This window comes from Achroia grisella, unplaced genomic scaffold, assembly GCF_030625045.1.
Source record: "Achroia grisella isolate CSIRO2021 unplaced genomic scaffold, CSIRO_AGI_Agris_v1 utg976, whole genome shotgun sequence".
Lineage (NCBI taxonomy): Eukaryota > Metazoa > Arthropoda > Insecta > Lepidoptera > Pyralidae > Achroia > Achroia grisella.
Genome location: NW_026713078.1, coordinates 1,729,783 through 1,751,579, shown reverse-complemented (window position 1 = coordinate 1,751,579; position 21,797 = coordinate 1,729,783). Strand labels below are relative to the sequence as shown.

General features: G+C 34.3%; 1 protein-coding gene across 1 annotated transcript in view; it reads right to left on the bottom strand.

Moving 5' to 3' along the window:
- LOC131854294 (glutamate receptor-interacting protein 2) overlaps positions 1-6,783 on the bottom strand; it is a 77,915-nt gene extending 71,132 nt beyond the window's left edge. The window contains exon 1 of the mRNA XM_059205392.1: positions 6,589-6,783. Coding sequence (XP_059061375.1) covers positions 6,589-6,721 — 133 coding nt within the window. The 5' untranslated portion in view covers positions 6,722-6,783. The remainder of the gene's footprint in view (positions 1-6,588) is intronic.
- Positions 6,784-21,797: the final 15,014 nt, after the last annotated feature.

Here is a 21,797-nt window from a genome sequence, read left to right as displayed (position 1 = left end):
TTAACATATTTCTACTTCAGGGCCATCTAGCAGCCAGTAATGAAGTTATTTAATTGATTCCATGCGAGCGAAGCCGCGGTTAAAAGCTAGTAAATTATAAAACTCCGCGAAATATAGTTAGTTGGTACTAAAAATAAACAAAAACCACATAACAAATCAGGATTACAGGCACGAAGGGTCGAAACATCTGGTCCCGTCGAGGTGTCGATGCGAAAAACTAGGTGAACTATAAAATCGGTTACGAAAATGTACTTGAACAGCTCTCAGCGGCTTGGCAGAGCACGTGCCGAGATGGGCGAGTTAGTAACGGGTCAAATGGTGCGACTTGGTGTTATGAAGGAACTTTCCAAGTATGGAAATTACTAATAAACTGTTAATTTTATAATTAATTAATAATATCTCAGGATAATTCACGCAGCGCCATCTAGACCCAATCTAAGCAGAACTTGTGTTATGGCAACTAGAAAACTAATATAAATACATGGATACATTTTTTATGGTTATTTTTTGTGTTTAAATAATAACGTTAATACTGATGGTTAAAACTAACGTTTAATAATAATTATTAACGTTAAGTTTCGTGTTTAATACATATTAATAATATTACTAACCGGGACTTAACACGAATAATTTTATGGCAAAATTTACCTCTCTCAACGTTTTTTGTAACTACATACATAATATATATAGAAAACACCCAGTCCTACTAATGAATACAAATGTTTCTAATGTGCGTATCGAATCTGCGACCATTGGAATGGGAAGGAAGGCGGTATGCTAAACTGCTACTAGTACTAGCTACCTAGGCTGTCTTTATAATACCACAGTTCATATACCATTTGGCTCCTAATAAATACAAATAAATCCCGCAATAATTAAAAAAATACGAAGTAAAAAAAAGAATCTCTATATATTCGGCTTTTATATTTACAGGTAATCTGTAGTTCCTTTGTGTTGTAGTGATCAATCTTCCACACCTAGTTTTAGTGATAAGTGATCAATCACATGACAACTCCAGCATCTTGTACACCACTAATATCCTCTATACGACGATTTCTAACAAATGTATCTCATATTAAGTAGAAAGAAAGAAATACATTTATATTTTAATCTAACACGATGAAGACATTAAACAAAACAAATAAAATTTTGGTATACATTAACAATAATCTAATTATATTCTAAATTCGATTAAAAATTAAATTAAATTTCTAAATTCGAAATCTAAAATTCTTTCTAGTTTTTTATTAATATGTATTAAACACGAAAGTTAACGTTAATAATGATTCTTTCTAGAAAGACACTTATTGTCAACTTATAACGTACATTTATAAGAGCTGAGTTTCTTGTCAGTTCTCATCTCGAAATCATTCCAAACTGACAGTAGATTTGACATATCATTAGAGTATGTAATAGACCTACATGAATAAAGATATTTTGAATTTGAATTAATAATAATGTCTATTATTAATTCTAATTCAAATCAGCTAAAATATCCTACATGAATAAATGATTTTTAATTATATTTGATTTTAATACAAATTTAAAACAAATATCAATATCCATCAAGGACTTCGCTACGCAGTTGAACAGTTAAAAACGAATAGCATCTTATAAATCCGTTTGTTATTTGCTATTGCCAAACGAAACGACAGACATTTACACAGTCATCCGGCAGACTCACCAGTATAAAAAAAAACCGTCATAACTTCCTCCAGCGTTCTTCGTGGCGAGAGTCCAATGAGTCCATAATTAAGGTCAACCTACTTTACGCAACACTCTAAATATATCCGTCCCTCTCAATGGGTGATCTTCGACGTCTGACAGACGGTAATAGATACCAAGTGTTTTAAAATCAAAGAAGTCACTTGTATACCGTATTGGCCGTTGGTAAAGCTACATTATATGTATTAAACTTTTCAATTGATCAATCTGTGTGATTGATTATGCTACAGTTAGGATAAGATTTCATTAAGATCATATTTATACTCTTGTGATCAATATGAACTGTTATTTTAAGTTCCTTTAGCAGTTGGATATGATTACATTGAAATCATATTAATACTCTTATGATCAATATGAACTGTTTTTTTCAGTCAAGAAGTCACGCCCTTATTGTCCAAGACTGAAGGTCCATGCATTTTTTTGTTTATTTAGTCAATACGTCTTTTTTTTTCTTCAAGTTTTTTTGCTCCGCAAATATATTGTGGCTTTCCGCAGTTAGGCCCAAGTTAAACTAGCTAAAGTGTGTGTTATGGGTACTAATAACTGATACAAATACTTACTTTATGTACACTATTAAATATACGCTATGTTTAAATTTTTTTGTAAAATATCGAACTGTATTTCTCGTAGCAAAATTGTTTGTGAGCCATCAGTCTAGTAAATTTATTGAATTTTGAAGATACCTTCATTATAAAACTTAAACAATGACTGAAATTTTTATAGTAACAAGAGCACAAATAAAAAAATAAGAAATGAAAATAAGCTCTATATTTATAGTTGCTACAAGAGTTCCAGTGACAAGAGTCTGGCTCTTAAATTATGAATGAATTTATAGTTGTAAGTAATTAAAAAAGTACAATTTTTACTGTATAATTTCGGTAAATTTCTTCTACCAAAAACGATAAATACAGAAATTTATATGTAAACACAAAAATACTAATAAAAACAATTTAACTGACAAAAATACTAACATATATTCCAGCTAGTGGGTACATAATTGGGCTGGGGAATGTTGCCACAATTACAAAAGGTACGATGTTGTCACAATTACAAAAGGAGAGGTTGAATTTTTTTCCCGGAATGACGGCACAACTAAAGTTTGTCTCTGGTCGGAATAGGAAATCCTTGTTTATGGTTACAACCAGAATACCTTACAATTGCTTGTCCAAACACCAACCAGCACATGTGTTGTCCCAATAAAACGGGTTTTGTTTACAAATTGTCCTATTTATAACTAAACAGAACTAGTTCAGTGACGATGATTATTTCGATGGTGAATTTATGGGGGCATTTGTTTTTCAGGTTAAATACACTAATGAATAAGGAGATAAACATGTAACATAGTATGAGATCATAAGAACCTAAGATAATGATCTATACAACTGAAATGATACAAAAGTAATACATACTACGTAAGAATAAATTATACTAGAAAATATAGAACTGCATGGTGCTGGTTCAATATTAATAGAAGACGATTTCGGTAAATAGGGAAAATACACATAAAAGTATAAAATAAAAATAGGAGAAGAATTATTAGATAACAAAACATAAATAATTTAATATGTTAATAATGTGACAATCACGATGAACGGATAGTAAAAATATACTAGTAATATTAAGAAGGAACCAATATTAGAGTAGTCTGTATCACGTACAGAAAAGTTATAGAAATTTTGTAGTTGTTGGAGAAGACCTCGCGTGACATAAAAAATATCTTCAATTTGAGAAACACTACAGTAAGATAACTAACCGGTTCTTTATACAAAAGATGTAAGCTCAAAAACACAGTTTTATAACTTTATAAGTAGTTTCAAGTAGTTTATAAGTAGCCTTATAAGTAGCTGATCCTGTAAATGTTGTTTTGCCACATAATATAAATTAAAATCTTTATTAAAAAATACGGGTTGATGATAGAAGCGTGCAAATTTTGGGTAGTATGTATTTTATAAAACAAAATTGTTCAAAAAGTTACAAAAACTCTTAGCGGTGGATAACCCTTGAAAAATATATAGTAGCCGAGTCTCAGACCTATTGAATATTCATATAAAATTTTATTAAAAATCGGTCAAACCGTTTCGGAGGAGTATAGTAATTAATATTGTGACTCGAGAATTTTGTATATAAAAAGTTTTACATATAAGAAGATGAATCTATTTATTGTAAATTATATAATTATACAAAAATATTGGCAATAGATATAAACTCGACTATTACCGGACTGATAAGATTCCCGAGCTAGTTTGCTAGAAACAGAGTATATAGTATAACTAGTATAGTATTATGTTAATTATACATTATATACCCTGCCAAGTTTAATAGGCTCCTCGCTTTGAGTGCATAATATAAAAGGACTAGTATATTTTCATAGGACGGTTATACAAAGCCAATCCTATTATGATTTTGCTTTGTACAGAAGCCGATATGAATATAACGCTGATTTTCAGCTAAATTTGCGGCTGAAAACCAACGCTAGCGTGTTTTTCTACATTTTAATAGAATATTATTATACACTAGTTACTCGCCCCGGTTTCGCAAATGTACATTAATGAATGTCAATCTTATACAAGATGATATTGTAATCCAATATTTTCACCTTTTCATTCGTACTCATGATAATTTTAATATTTTTTTATGGTGCTGTTTGAGGGTTATCGTTCAGGACTACTGACAGCCACCAGGCCAGGCTACTTCCACTTTATCTTGCGTCTACGATATACAATAACATCGCACGCGTACCTATTAAATTGTAATCAATTTTTTTTATTGGGTTGTTTGGGCTAATGTCAGATACCTGTACCTGTAGCACTGCGACCTACATAGTATCTATTGTGCTCGCCCTTCTTCAAAGTTCGGTATAGATTAGACTTCTTCGGTATAGTATAGGCTAGAGTCATCAAGAATTGAAGGAGATATGGTTTTTATCTCCTCAGGATGTAGTGCATACTTTCCACAGGATATATTTCGCGTATTAATGAGTAGGCTACAACCACATAGGATGTGTAGTGGCGTTTCCTCTTCAGTTTGGCAGAATCTGCAGATTTTTGTAATGTAACTTAAAGTATTGAATATATCAGTTATACAGTCCACGTACATTTTATTCATTCTCTATTAGTAAAGACCTAAATAAATTTGGGCTATTGTCATGTGCCAAGACTTGTAACACTGCGATCTTGCGATCACTGAGACCTTGCATCTATTGTGCTCGCCCATTTTCAAAGTTCACTACCTAGACCTGTGTGATCACTACGTAGTGTAAAACAAAGTCGCTGGCGCTGTCTGTCCGTCCCTATGTATGCTTAAATCTTTAAAAGTACGCAACGGATTTTCAAGCGTTTTTTTTTATAGATATTGTGATTCAAGAGGAAGATATATATATATATATATATATAATACATGTATACCAGGTCGAAGTCGGGGCGAGTAACTTGTTACATAGTGTAAAACAAAATCGCTGTCGCTATACGTCCTTACATATACTTAAATGTTTAAAACTACACAACGGATCTTGAAGCGGTTTTTCTTAATAGATATAGTGATTCAAGAGGAAGGTTTATATGTATAATACATGTACACCCGTGCGAAGCCGGGGTGAGTAGCTAGTAATAATGATAAGTTAAAAATTGCAAAACGTTTGCCGCAATACTGTTAGATAACACAACCATATTTCACTGAGAGCTACGTAATGTCCTTTACGCTACAAACACGTTTGCTAGTATTCGGCTGCTTTCTCATTAGTGTTTGATGCAAATTAACATTTCCCTCTAATATCAGCGCTGAAATTTTAATTTTAACTTGGGTTATTACGATTATTAGTAGCTTATCTATCAAGTGCTGGAAACTAATCTTAGTAATATTATAAACGCGGAAGTTCGTGAGTGTGAATGGATGTTTGTTAAACATGCAAATACTTCCGAATGGATTTTAATGAAAGTTTACAATAATATAGGTAATTCTGACGACCCCGGTGGTCTAGCGGTCTGGCACACCACCTTATGTCCGATGGTCGTGGGTTCGATTCCTCGCACGACACAAACATTTGTATTTATGAGTATGATTGTTTATTAACTTCCAAGATAAGAGGATGTTATAAGTCCTTAAGGTAGAGACAAAAAAGTGTTTTTTTTAATCATGTTATTTTGTAGTACAAATGCATTTATTATAAGATCATAAACAATCGAAACTTTAATATAGTACTAAAGTATACAAAATAGATAAATTCATTCTTTTTGAAACTGCATTCTGAATGCGTGCTATAATAAAATAATGTGACTATTCAAAAATTCTTAAATTTAAATTTGTATTGTATCAAGACTTAAATTGTAAAGTAAGAATAATTTTTTTTAAAAGAGCAACACACAAGTTTCTTGCTCGTTCTTCTTGTGCTGAGACAGTTTTCCGAATGAGCTGTAGATTAAAAATGTGATGACTATTCAAAAGTGCTTCAATGTAAGTTTATCTGAATAAATGATTTTCTATTCTATTCTATTCTTTATTCTATTCTATTTATTGTATTGTATTCTAATTGATTTAAAAAGGAGATGGAATTCAAATATTAATTACAGTACCTATACATCGTATATATATACATATATGTGTAGCAATGTATCACAACACGCAGACGTGTCTGAGATTGACATAAGAATAATCCCCACACTCAACACTACGCCGCCGGGAGAAATTACGCCGCTTTAATTCACTAGTACATACGCAAATCTACGGGGCGAACGATCTCGATGCATCCCATTACCAGAAACATCTAATTTCGGAGTTCAGGCATGTACAAACAGTCAAACGGACCGCACCTCATTAAGCTCTGTTTATTTTCGCACAAACAAACATTAAGTGGAATAACGGACTTACGTCTTTGATGGCGTTTCACTCTTGACAGTGTCGGCGTTTTAGGTGGTTTTGTTTTGACACTCCTATAGCAGTATAGGGGCTCCTCCTTTGCCCCTTTCTGTTTCATCAGCGGCAATTTCAAGTTTGTAAACATTTCCAATAAACATCACTATCACAATCACTGCACTTCACATCATCACGTCCTACGTTCCTTCATTATTGATTCTTTTCGGTGACGAAACGTGCGCGCGCGCCGCGCTTTCCCGATTCTATGGATTGTTTTGTGAGCGTGCGCCGCGGTAAATATAGATCGGCGTCTACTAGTGCCGTGTCCGTTATATCTAAATTAATAAATAAAACCCGATACAAATATTACCGGTAATAAAACATAAATAGTGCAATGAACGCAGATATGCGTTCAATCTTCGCCTCACCGAGTGTTTCACTTGTAATACACGTCGAATGAGTTTGTATTAATGTAATATTGTATAGTGAAATTGTTACGTTCGAAATTCGAAAATTCATACTGAATTCGCTGATAATATAATTGAAGCATATTTCCTCGAAGCGGCTGATTCGGCATGCCCCATTGAGAATACTTGTCGGAAACGAAAGTAAACTCTGTAAGCGAAGCGAATAGACTCAATGTCAAAATGAGATCTGAATAAAATAACACGATGGCTTCACCCAAAGTGGATCTTCCCCGAAGTGTGGAAAAACAAACTGAAAATAATCACCAAGCGGACGACTCTCAAACGGAAACCGACGCGAGACGAAAATAGACGGGCGAGGAGAAAACTTTTTTTTTATATTAAGCAATTATATGACACGTAGAATGTTTGCTGTGGTTTACTGGTTAGTAAACAAAATATCGTTACTCATTATAACCATTACTAATATATAAAGATTCAGTATGTATAGGATTTATAATAAGCGATTAAGGTACTTCGGTGTGTTTATATTTATTATTCTTTTTCATTTTATTGTGTGTTATTAGATATTAGAATCTTCCATACGCTGTAACTCGATGACAGAATGTTTTATGCAGTTTTTATTGTAAAAGAACTGTATCTACAATGCATAATATTTATTAGTGTTTTCGGAACCGGAAATTCTGTGGAATAACTCTACGTATGTTGTAGCGACATGTGTCATCATGTTACAACAGCTGTTATAGAGATCATTCTGAAAGAGATACAGAAATAAAATATTGAAGTATCGATAAAACTGCCTAAAAGTTTTTTATTGTATCTGTAAATCAGAGTCGGTGTTTTTATCTGTCTGTTTATCCACTTACTTCTACTAAATCACTCATCGGATCTATACAGGATCATTTCAAAGAGTTTCACCTTGAAAGTGTACATATATAATAGTATATATTCACAAGTCTACCTCGGTCGTATACCGAGGTAGACTTGTAAAAAGTTGTTTGTTCGGAAACCTATTTCAGCATCCAGCAGCTTGGTTTGTAAGCTGTTTCGTTTGTTGGATGAGAAATGTAGTAAAATTATGAACTAAAAGGTACGATACCTTAGTCCTATGGAGTGGCAACACCTAAACGGTATCACGAACGTCAGATGATAAGGTAGTGTCCGTAGTGCTGTTCATTTATATAGGCAACGGTTAATATTTAAGTACTTGGGGCCATCAGCTTGTTTTCTATATCAATTACATAAAAAAATATATACCTATCTGTACGAAGTAATGAAGAGGTTGGTAGGTTTTATATGTAGTAGAAATTCCATAGAGAAATCGAACTATACGAGTTGATTAACCATTTCAAATATCGAACATGACCACAGTCCAAATCGTACAGTGTAATTGGAAGTTTCAGTAACTCAAAACTAGCACAATACAGAGCACTTTGGCTATAACGAGGCAGCATTAGGCCCTCTTTAAGAGAAGTATGGAGAGAACGATAGTTTTTATATGTTCTGGAATATTCCATAGAGAAATCGAACAATGCCAGTTGATAAACCATTTCAAATATCGAACATGACCACAGTCCGAATCGCACAGTGTAATTGGAAGTTTCAGTAACTCAAAACTAGCACAATACAGAGCACTTCGGCCATAACGAGGCAGCATTAGGCCCTCGTTAAGTGAAGTAAGGACAGAACGATAGTTTTTACATGTTCTGGAATATTCCATAGAGAAATCGAACTATACGAGTTGATTAACCATTTCAAATATCGAACATGACCACAGTCCGAATCGCACAGTGTAATTGGAAGTTTCAGTAACTCAAAACTAGCACAATACAGAGCACTTCGGCCATAACGAGGCAGCATTAGGCCCTCGTTAAGTGCGTAATTAAAGCGTACCGCACGTACGGCCCGAGTCCATTGTCGGTCCCCCAAGCCTGTTAGTCTACCTGCCCGCAGTAGTCAGTGTTAAAATGTGAAACATACAGATATACGGTGTGGAAGCAGCGATGTAACAAACTAGTTGTTACCCGCGAGATTATATATTTTATCTTGTAGATAATAGAGTCTATGATCTAAGTACAAGAGCCAACAGAATATCAGCGCTGCAAATGTATCTGTAGCTTTATGCTAAGTTGGTTAATTTTTTTTTTTTTATAGATGATAATGCGTTAACGGTTTACGCTGGCGAGGAATCGATGGAGGATGATAAGATGAGTATGAGGTGAGGTCAGTCAGCCCGTCGTGATAAATTCACCAAGAACCGCGTGGAGGTCAATCTGACATAGTACATTGCTAGCAATAAGATCATCAGTCCACATTACTAACAATCACCTTTCCCTCCCTGCTGAGTCGGTTGCCTATTCACTTTTGCGGTACATAGAGCGACCGTAGTTTTTTTTATTTGTACATGTATTTTTTCCTTAAAATAATGTTAGGGACAATAGCACGCCACAGTCCTTTAAACAATCACTAATACACAATAGGTGCTACAGATAGTCGCTTTTGTTGTCTGAAGAAATGGTCGCTTCGTAATACACAACATACACAAATTCTCGGAACGGCGAGGGCGCTCTGGAGTCTGTAAAGACACCAGGAGACTTCTTCGTTTCAGGAAGGAGCTTGGCTGGCTGCTAGTAGTCCCGGCTCTACACGCACAATGGCCCAGATGAGAAGCTAAATACGGAGAATAGTTTTCGCTAGGGGTTCGAGCCTCGGCTCAGGCCGTCGTAATATCGATCATCGTTTAAATTGGACGGGGGATCGATCGGAGGGGCGACCGGGGGCGCCGGTGTGGAGCGCCTGGGCGCGCGCAGGCGCCCGTTTGAATGCGCGATATGGTGCGTTTGAGGTCGTCGTCTTCATCGGCGAGGACGGTGTCGTGTGTGTGTGTAAAAGTGTGGTCGGGGTGGAACGGGTGGACCCGTGAGGAGGTTAACTGCCGTTATGGGGTCGTCGGGGTCAATGAGAACGTGCCTCGGGCGACGTTGCCGCGAATGTCGGATATTACTCCTGGGTGCATAGTCGACCGCACTAGTCGGTACGGTTATAGTCATAAGCGGGTTAGGGTGGGATTGGGCAGAGTCGAAGTAGCGTCTGATAACTCACATAGCGCCATCTAGTTATATATATTACTCCTCGGTGACTATTAGTTTATTAATATATATTATTAGGTGTCGGGTTAGGGTGGGATTGGGCAGAGTCGAAGTAGCGTCGAGACGCTTTCTTTATAAACTGCTTGATGGAGGGCAGATTAAGATCGCGGTGGAGATCTACGCTACGAACGAACCACGGCGCACCGGTGGCTCGACCCAGAAACCTATTCTGTACGATCTGTAGTCGGTTAATTAAATAGTAGGGTATGTGGGCGAATACGAGACTGGCGTGTCATGATGGGACGGATGCAAGCCTTGTACGGAGAATAGTGTCCAATTTACATTTACATGTATTTCATCTCTGCCTCATGCAGGCTATGTGTTTGTAATTGTGAATAAAGAATTTATCTATCTATGTCCATCCTCTTGTAAAAAAACGTTGTAGGTACACTTTACATTTAGACGTCTATAAGCTGTTTCAGTTGTAGAGTGAGATAAGACAGTGAAATTACAGGATAAGAGGTGCGATTTTTATCTTCAGTAATGGGAAAACATGCATGGTATTGCGGTTCATGTACAGCGACAGTTACCGTTTACCACCAGGTGGATTGTCAGCTTATTTGCCATTTCAATTACATGTCTCAATTAAGCAGGCTATGTGAAAAGGCAATCAATGTAAATATTCAAAAGTATGTCTAAATGTGAATAAAGAATTTATGAATAAACAATAGTAGGATAGTATCCCGTGTGTTTCCACAATCTAGCACCTTCCGACATTGGCCGGCATTAACTTAGTTCGACCACGTTATTATACAGGGTGGCCGTTATGTTCCGGATAATGAAACAACCCTAATGTCCGGATGTTCAGCAGTTAAAGTGGAAGACAACAGAAATTTAACCTTATTGTTTGTGAATAAACATGCTATTCAATTTTATTATAACATTAGGGAAATTTTACTTTAATTCATAATATATCCTGATAAATTTTAATGCCATACAATATTGTCAAAAGAAATATTTGTCAAGTTATTTTATATTTTACTAGCTGGCAAACCTTGTTTTGCCATATAAATTAATAACGCTATAAAAAAATAGGCGTTGGTGATAGAAGGGTGAAAATTTAGGGTGGTATGTATTTTTTAATGACACATAATATAAAAATATAAATAAAAAAATATGTAGTATGTAAAAATATATGTATGTAGGTTTACGTTTTTTTTTTGTACTACGATGGTGGCAATCAAGCATACGGCTCATCTGATGGTAAATGGTTACCGTAGCCTATGAACGCCTGAAACACCAGGGGTATCACGTACGCGTTGCCGACCCTTAAGAAACCTTGATATGCCCTTCTTGTTACATTTATGTATTAGTAATCTGAATAAAATAAATAAAAATTTATAATATGAGCATTAGACAACTGATAGACTTCATCTTCATCATCATCAGCCCACTGCAGTCCACTGCTGGACATAGGCCTCTCCCAAGGCACGTCACTGGGCACGATCTTCAGCCCTTCTCATCCAGTTACTACCCGCAACCCTACGTATGTCGTCGCTCCACCTAGCTGCGGGGCGTACTACACTACGTTTGCCAATTCGCGGTCTCCACTCTAGAACACGCCTCCAGCGAGCATCGGTTCTACAATAGATATGACCAGCTCACTGCCACTTCAACTTACAGATGCGAAGAGCTATGTCGGTGACCTTAGTTCTCTGGCGAATTACTTCGTTTCGGATTTTATCCCTCAGAGAAACTCCAAGCGTAGCTCTTTCCATAGCTCGTTGAGCGACTTTGAGTTGGTGGACCAGTCGTATCGTCAGTGTCCACGTTTCGGCCCCGTAAGTCATAACGGGTAGGACGCACTGGTTATAAACCTTGGTCTTAAGGCTTTGTGGTAGCGACGACGAGAAGACTTGACGAAGTTTCCAAATGCCGCCCAGCCTAGCTGTATTCGTCTCTTGGCCTCCCTCTCAAAGTTGTTTTTACCTAGTTTGACTGATAGACTTACATAAATATATTTTCTTATATTACGTGTAAGTCGAAGCAGTCATAAAAAACAGAAGCTATAGATTAAATTATTTATCCAATGAGATCCAAAAACACATTAGCAAGATTTCGTGCAAAATTCTATCGTTTAAAAATTTAGAATCATCAAATTGCAATCATTTTCAGCGTTCAGATTAATTCCAAAACTAGAGCGGTTGTATGCCATCAGAGCATAGTAAATCACTGAACCAAATCCTGGGAGACAAGTTTAATTAACTCCAAGAAAGTTATTACGTTAGAAAGCATATCACAGACCTACGTACATGAAATGGAACTATTTATTAACGGAGGTTTATATCTTGTAACTGGTATATCAAAGATCCTACAGTTAAGTAGAGATAGAGTTAAACTGGTACTAATCTCTGAGCGTACCTATATGTTGTTTTTGATTTTGACATACATATTGTAAACCGAAGTATACTGTATATATATTTGCGATAATTTTTAAAACTGCTAAACGGATTTTCATCATCATAATGTGATTTCTGAATTCACATTCAAATTCAAAATATCTTTATTCATGTAGGTCTATGACATACTCTATGATATGTCAAATCTAGAGACAGTTCGGAACGATTTCGAGAAGAAGAACTGACTAGAAACTCAGCTGGTATTCTTTTCAAAAAAATATTGTACTTATATACAGTCATTTAAAGGGATCTGAAAAAGGATTATGTCTTAATTAATTCACACACACACGTCATTTACAGTAGAAACAAATTCTTAATATAATAATAAATAACCCTAGAGGGGCGTGATCTCCTATCACAAGTGGGACTGGGACCTCCTTGTAAGTTTAATTATGCTTACAAGGAGATCCCAGTCCCGGCTTAAGGAAATATATATAAATAAAATTCAAAATATTCTTAATTCATTGCTTTCCATCTTTCTAACAATGTCCCATTATAACGACGGACAGTATCAAGAAATTTTGAAAATAAAGCCGGTATTTTAATAAATTTATTCCGAATTTACAGTAAATTAAACTTAGAATCTGTACTAGTAGAACTTCTTTTAACAAAAATGTCGTACTTGTTTACAATAATACACAGTCATTTAAAAAGGAATCAGGATTAGGAATTAGGAATAGGATTAATCTGAAAGGATCTGAAAAAGGATTATGTCTATAATTCTTTAACGTTTTGTATAAATTGCGAAGCAAAAACTTTGTACCCCTATTTACGATATTTGCGCCGACGGAGGAGAAATATTTAGCACACTTATAGTTTACTAGTTCTGCCCATGGTTTTACCCCAGTGAAATTTATAGCCTATATGTTATTCTGATGTATAAGCTATATTACTGTGAAGTTTCATCAAAATCTGTTCAGTAGTTTTTGCGTGATAGAGTAACAAACATCCATCCTTACTCACAAACTTTTGCGTTTATAATACTAATAAGATATACAGAGAACTCCTTCTTGAGCTTCTGCTAAAGAAGGAGTTTTTTTAATGGATATTTAAAAAAATACATTAAATCATTTAAAAAAAATAGAATTCTTGCTATTTCTTTTACACACACACATATACTGTTTTATTTATGAAAAAAAACATTAGACCATTAGATTAGTACCATGTATTTGACACACACACATATACTGTTTTATTTATTGTAAAAGTATGCGGTCAAATTGAGAATAGATTAATATTGTTTGTTTTTAATATTTCAACTATTGGGTGACCAGTAGTCAAATTAAAACCCGGGCGAGATCGGGGCCGGCAGTATTATGTACTATATTGCTAAGAGTAACATTCCCTTAGGTATCCTCCCTCTATTGGGTATTTTACAGTACTAGCTACCTACCCCGTCTTCGCACGGGTGTACATGTATTATACATATAAACCTTCCTCTTAAATCACTCTATCTATTAAAAAAACCGCTTCAAAATCCGTTGCGTAGTTTTAAAGATTTAAGCATACGTAGGGACAGACAGCGACAGCGACTTTGTTTTATACTATGTAATGATGATACCTACAATTTAATAGCCTCATTTCAATTGGAATAGCTCAAGATCATGGACCATAAAATTAAGTTTCCAAGGGTTATAACAAAATTATAATTACATTACATCTGCTCTTAATTTAAGTGTTTTATGTAACAATTTCTAATGATGGGTCACAACCCTAATATATTTTTTATTTTTGTACTTCTAAATTGACAAGTAAGAGGTATTGTCATATATATATATTGAATTTGAATATTTTATAATATAAAAAAAATACGTTCATAACCGGCTCAAATGTCCCACATGAATAAATGAATTCTGAATTTGAATTTGAATATCACTTAACATGATCACATATCAATAAAAACAAACCTCGTACAAAGAAATAAAAATCTAATTACTCGTACATTAGCGTAATGTATAATAATAATAATAAGTAATATCTTCTGGGTAAGCGCGCTACATCCTAGATCTTACCATCATTTACCATCAAATGAGGTAAGACCAAGCGCAAACCCATTATTAATAAAAAAAAGTAAATAAATAAATAAATTTGTCTTTCGGAGGTCGTATGTCATAGTATAGGAATGTTTGTAAGTTAAAATGTAGTTCAAACGGGCACTGGAATGAAAATGTTGTCGTATTTAAACGAGGTTGCTCGTACAGTTAGCACCAGCATCTCGCTGAGAATATTTAAATGTAGTGATGGATAACCGATTTTCTGATCGGTTTGTTCGGTGTTTTATTGTTACGGGAGAGTTGGTCAAAGATTTAAAATTATATACAAATTTATATACTTTCTATATATATTATTCTTATGACGGCCTCGGTGGTGTAGCTGTTTAGCAAACCGCTTTATTCCGATGGTCGCGGGTTCGATTCTTCGCACGGTACAAACATTTGTATTCATCGGTATTATTGTTTGTATCGGTCTGTGTATTTGCTATGTATATAATATACACAGAAAAAAATCGATATATTAATATCAGTCATCTAGTACCCATAATACAAGCTCTGCTTAGTTTGGGACTAGATGGCGCTGCGTTAATTGTTCAGGGTTATTTATTTTTTTTTTTTTGATATTTAGGGACTGTTTTACTTTATCAGATTCGAATTGAGGCTTTTGAGCCATAGTTGAGATAACTAAACCTTTTAGGCTACGATGCTGTTAGTATGTACCTCTGGGGAGTCTTCATACAAAATCGTGTACTTCATACATAAATCTCTCATGTATTTCAACCGCCAATTGCTGCAGCTTGTTTTGCAAGCTTTGTTTCTGTTACAAGGACAGTGAAATTATAGGTCACAAATACAATATTGATTTCACCGCAATGGCAACGCATGGAGGTACCAACAGCATCTGGTGCTGTTCATATATATAGGTTGTATCTTTCTCCTTCAATCAAGTCAGCTATTACAATAACAAAATAATGTATAAATAATAGCATTTTAGAATATTCTTAATCAGAAGCTTGCGATCTTATATTGCTTTCAACAATGTATTATATAATCTCAGCAATAACGCTCCACAAAATGAGCTGCATGAAGCGAGATTCAATCTCACCAACATTGTAATATGTTATGTTTAAAGTGCCTTGTTTACCAACAATATACGCATGTTGGCTTGACATATATTTATAATAGCTGTACCAGCATGAAATTTGTAACCTATGTGTTATTCTGATGTACCATATAGCTTATATGGTACATCAGAATAACACATATTTGACGACCTCGGTGATCTAGCAGTCTAGCACGCCGCTTTACGACCGATGGTCGCGGGTTCGATTCCTCGCACGGCACAAACATTTGTATTAATGAGTATGATTGTTTGTATCGGTCTGGGTGTTTTCTATGTATAATATGTATTTATTTACAAAAATCTATGTGTTTGTATCAGTTGTCTAGTACCCATAACACAAGCTTTAGCTAGCTTAACTTGGGTCTAGATGGCGCTGTGTGAATCATGAGATTATTATTACTATTAAATGACTGTAAAGTTTCATCAAAATCCGTTCAATAGTTTTTGCGTAAAATAGTAACAAACATACATCTATGCTCAGAAACTTTTGCGTTTATAACATTAGTCGTCTTCACTGCTTGTTTCTCCCTGTCCAGCTCAATCTGATAGGAGCCAACTAGTGCAGCTTTAGACACACGTTATATCTAGTATAGAGCATAGTCCGCCAAATATATTTTAGAAAATTTTAGAGATTTCGCTGGTATACCTCTCGCTTCCACTTCGACCATATATAAATTAACCACTTCGTTAATTAGTTCCTAATATTTGTATGTTTTCATCGCATGGTCTTTAGATATATTTGTTTCTGTGTACGGTGAAGTGTACCAGTATCACACGTTTTTTTTTAAATATAGTAATAATGTGGTTAGAATCGAACTCATCACCTTCAGGGTTCATAAGTCAGGACAATATACCACGACATTTTCCCCTTCACATTTATATTCTATAAACGGTTTCACAAAAACAACTGCGACTATAAGCCGCAGTATATCAGAATAATAGCGATATGTAATGCAAAAGTTGCGCGAGAGTATTAACAAAACTTCTAACAAAATAAGCGTTTGTTTACATAACATCTCAAAAAACTGGAGTGGCGGAAAAAATTTACAACGTTCGCCAGCGACAACCACTTCGAGCGTGCATGATAAAATCTGCTGGCAAACATAACGGTACATCTTTTTTATACCATAACACTTTGACAATTGAGACTATTTTTCTGTGGCTTTATTACAGTAAAATGGAGAAGTATGAAATGTCTGCGCTCTTTATGGCGATAACTAATATGAAGGAATCAAGTTTCGTGCTATATTGCCGATTGGATGGGTTGTTTTTGTAGCAGTATCATTTTGAAAATGGTAGCTGTTTCAAATAAGTTTCGTTTGTGCGATTTAAAAAATATATTTAAGAAATAATCTATCTGTTAGAAAGATGGAGAGCAATGAATTATGAATATTTTGAATTAATTTCGAAATATATGTAAAAAGTCTAAAACCTTTCTAGCCAAATTTATCAACATGCCCCCATGTTGATAATTTTGGCTAGAAAGGTTTTAGACTTTTTACATATATTTTGAAATTAATTCAAAATATTATAACGAATATAGGCATTGTATAACTTTTATTATTATTAATCTCCAATATCTTATTTATTTATTAATTAATGATTAAGGGAGGTATGTTGATAATATAAAAATTAGAATTTTTATATATATCTTGACATTAATTCACACACACACACACACACACACACACACACACACACACACACACACACACGTCTTACAGTAGAAACAAATTCTTAATATAATAATAAATAACCCTAGAAAAGCGTGATTTCATATCACAAGTATTTAATTATGGTTACAAGGAGATCCCAGCCCCGGCTTAAGGAAATATATACAAATAAATTAAAAATATTCTTAATTCATTGCTTTCCATCTTCTAATCTAATCTAATCATCTAACAATATCCCATTATAACGACGGACAGTATCAAGAAATTTTGAAAATAGATCTGGTATTTTTATAAATTTATTCCGAATTTACAGTAAATTAGACTTAGAATCTGTACTAGTAGAACTATATGATTGAATATACTTTATTTTTATTTAATTGTATTATTCTACACTTCTTGACATTCCAAGTAATAATTATATCATAATAAATTAATTTAAGATGAAGGTAAAATTAATATAAATTCCATCTAAAATGAGCCAGACTAACCTCAGAAGGTTATATTATGTAATGTCGCATATATAGTGCTTTTCATAGAAAACTCGAATTCAATGCTTTTACATGTTCATGTAATTACAGCCATTATATATATAAACAAGTTGCACCCGCGACCTCGTCCGCGTAGAACTAAACTTTATTTTTCTAAAATAAAAGTAGACTAAGTTACTCCTTATTACATTAGCTACCTGCCTCTAAAAGTACCGTCAAAATAGGACCAGCCATTTCAGAGATTAACTGGAACAAACAGACAGACAGACAAAAATGGTAAAAAATGTTATTTTGGTGTATGTACCATATTTATATTCATATGCATGTAGTAAAAACGGTTATTCCGATATTACAAACAGACACTCCAATTTTATTTATACGTATAACTTATATTTAACTTATGTAAAATTTATATAGATAACTAGCTGTGCACACCGTTTGACCCGCGTTAAATTTAGTCTATATGTTAGTGTGATGTATAAACTATATTATTGTAAAGTTTCATTAAAATGCATTCAGTAGTTTTTGTGTGAAAGACTAACAAACAGTCCATCCATCTATCCATACACACTTACATATATATACGCGTTTATAATATTGGTGAGATGATATCTTTATACTATTAAATTAAGAATAACCTTGCTGGCCTGTATTCCATGTATGTATGTATGTATGTATATATAATTTACAATTATCGCGCGGCAACACTGTTGCCTAGTGATGACAGAACTAGAAAATATCAAGCCGTCATTTGAGACCGAATCGCCTCTTGTAAATAAATTTCTTATGTATCTATTGCCATAATGCGTAAAAGAGCTGCATCACTGATGTCTAGAATTCGGGATCACAAACAATATCCTAACAACTGTTGCGAGTATACCTGATTGTCCGCTCCAGAGGCACTGGATATCGTTGCATCGTGGACCCAGTGCTTCTGGACGTGGACACTGATATATGAATTAAATATATCTCTGTATATTATAAGTTACTAACATAGTTTTATAAGTTTTTACTAACACAATATGGATGTAATCCGAATTAAAATAAATAATAATAATAACAATGTAAATACTTCGTTAATATAAATGTGTAAATAGTCATGAATAGTTTCTCTTCACCTCCCTCCTGGTGCTGCTGCTACAAAGAACACAATATTTATAAATAATAGCAGCCTCAACGTAGCCGCTAAATATATGTTACTAGCTACTCGCCCCGGCTTCGCCCGGGTGTACATGTATTATACATATAAAACTTCCTCTTGAATCACTCTATCTATTTAAAAAAACGCCTCAAAATCCGTTGCGTAGTTTTAAAGAATTAAGCGTAAATAGGAACGGATAGACAGCGACAGCGAGTTTGTTTTATATTATGTAATGAATACTATTAATTTCAGCTCTACCTTCTTTGCTTTTATTATGCATCAAAAATGGCGTTACTCATCCACACGAGTCTTAGGATCCTCCTCAGGTTGCGAAATGTGAGTGTTACTATTATTAATTGTTTATAATTTCCTAGTCGCTTCCAAAACGAACACGCCAAGTCCTTTTAAGCATGAAGTCTATCTGTTCTGATTTCATCCCAAACTTGCTCCATTAATAATGTTAAACGTACACTTTTAGGAGTATTCTGTTAATTTGTTGCCAAGTCTTGAGAACAAACTTTACAATTTACGCAGGTTACGATATAAGCATCAACATTCGTACGCAACACCGCGCTGCTTCCGTTTTATCTCGTGAAAAACTAGGGAAACATTGTTTTTTCATATCTGCCCGTCGACTTCCCCTTTTTACCCCCAAGACCCGTTTACATAAACCTGATTTATGTGTATAATACGTACTAGAAGCCAAGTTTCCCAGTTCAATGTGGCACATTTACATATATTTCCTTCGTGAAATATTGCAGTATGCTCAACATAGTTATAATAATTAATGTGAGTCATATGCAAAGTAAATATAAGCCGGAGCGAGCGAATCTGGGTCGTGAAACAATGAGTGTAATGTTGATTATGAATTATTAACTGCCGTTATAGTATTCAATTCACATTGTCTGTATTTTGACACTTATTCATAAAAAATCAGAGTTCGTCGTTATTTCGGAGTCATTTTGACTTTAGTGTCCGGCACTGGTTTTCAAAAGACTATTGGTTACTTTGCTCTTATTATTTATAACTTTAGTGCATATGCGTTACATGTTACTTACTATTTGGTGATTTAATTCGTTTGTATCTTTGTCATACCTGTAACAAAAATATATATACATCAGACACACAGAAAGCGAGAATTTTTATGTAACTGTTTCTAATGTACTAAGTGTTATTCTATGAATCTAAATGAACGAAAACATTTATTTACTAAGTTACAGTTTCTAAGACATAAGTTAGGGACTAAATATCGTTGCCTAATACATCTAGGTTCTAGGTACTCCTGGTTTCCAAAGATGGACTGTAAATCTTCAGCCATCTCTTCCTGTTGTTGCTCTAGTGTTCTAATACAGATATGGCAAGACCATTGCTATTTCAGCTTGAAAATTCTAAGTTCTTTGGTTATGTTACGAATTCGATCCTTAAGTAAAATTTCAAATATAGGTCTTTTCAGATTCGCTAAGCAAGTTTCAGTTGGTGGATCAATCAAGTGTTCAAGATTGCGTACAATGTGGGCTATTAATATAATATTGAAATATACCTATTTTCTTTTACTGTGTAATGCAAATAAAAGCATATTTAATCTATATATTTCTTTGTTATATAATGAAACGTGGGCTTAATACCACATAGCATTCTCTGCCGACTAAATTTTCAATTTTAAACACCATTAAAATGTATACAAATAACAGCTGTAAAAATAATAGCGTATAAATTGCATCTCTTGGTAATTCTGGCCGGTGTAATATATCGGTCTGCTCCAAAGGGCCTTAATAACTTTTTGATAATGATATATAACAGGGCTTTCGGCCCTTTATGTGTTGAAAGTTAACCAAATTTACGAGTTTTCGTAAAATGTTTTATTTAGTAGCGGTACGTGGTAGGGACGATAACGTAGTATCAGCTGAGGTTAATGAAATCATCTGGAATTTATTATAGCATGTAAGCCTGTTTTGGCAATTAAATTACCTAATTTTAATAATTATATACTCTCACAGATATAATTCCAGTTGAGGTAGCTAGAGACATTGCGATTTTTTTTAATACTACATAGGAGGTAAACTTGCTTACGGCCTCTCTGATGGTAAACAGTTACCGTAGCCTATGGACGCCTGAAACACTAGGGGTGTGATATGCTCGCGCGAATTGGCTACATTATTAAAAAAAAGTCAAAATTTAAAATATCTTTAACACAGACTCTTATGATATGTCAAATCGACCGTCAGTTCGGACTGATTTCGAGATGAGAAGAACTGAAAAGAAAATCAGCTCGTATTCTTTTCAAATTAATATTATACATGTTTACAATAGTACAGTTCAATTTTTAAATTCAAACTTGGGAGAATAGAGTACCAGCATATGCTATGCAGTATATATTGTGATTTTCCTCCGAGCTATGCCAATGCTATTGAGTGCAGATGGTCTTTACAGCTTTATTTAATGAAAATTGGGGTGAATGCAGAGTCACTTCAAACCCGCGCTGAATTTACGAAAATACTGAAGGCCCACTCCTATCTGACAGATACGACTATACTCTGCCAATTTTAGATCTCTTTTCTATTCTCTATATTAGACATACATTTGTATGTTTGTCATATTAAACCTAATAGTAAAACCTTGTAGTTGCTATATAATTTTTTGTTTCATTTATAGTATACTAAATTATAAGCACTTATAAACTAAACTACTAAATTATAGCCTATCACTGAAATATTAATTTCAGTGAGCATATTTGAATACAAAGTGAAAGAGGATAAGCAAGCAAATGACGTATTCCTACGGCAGTTAGTCATTAATTAAAATAGATATACAGTTTTCTATATTGAAAAATAT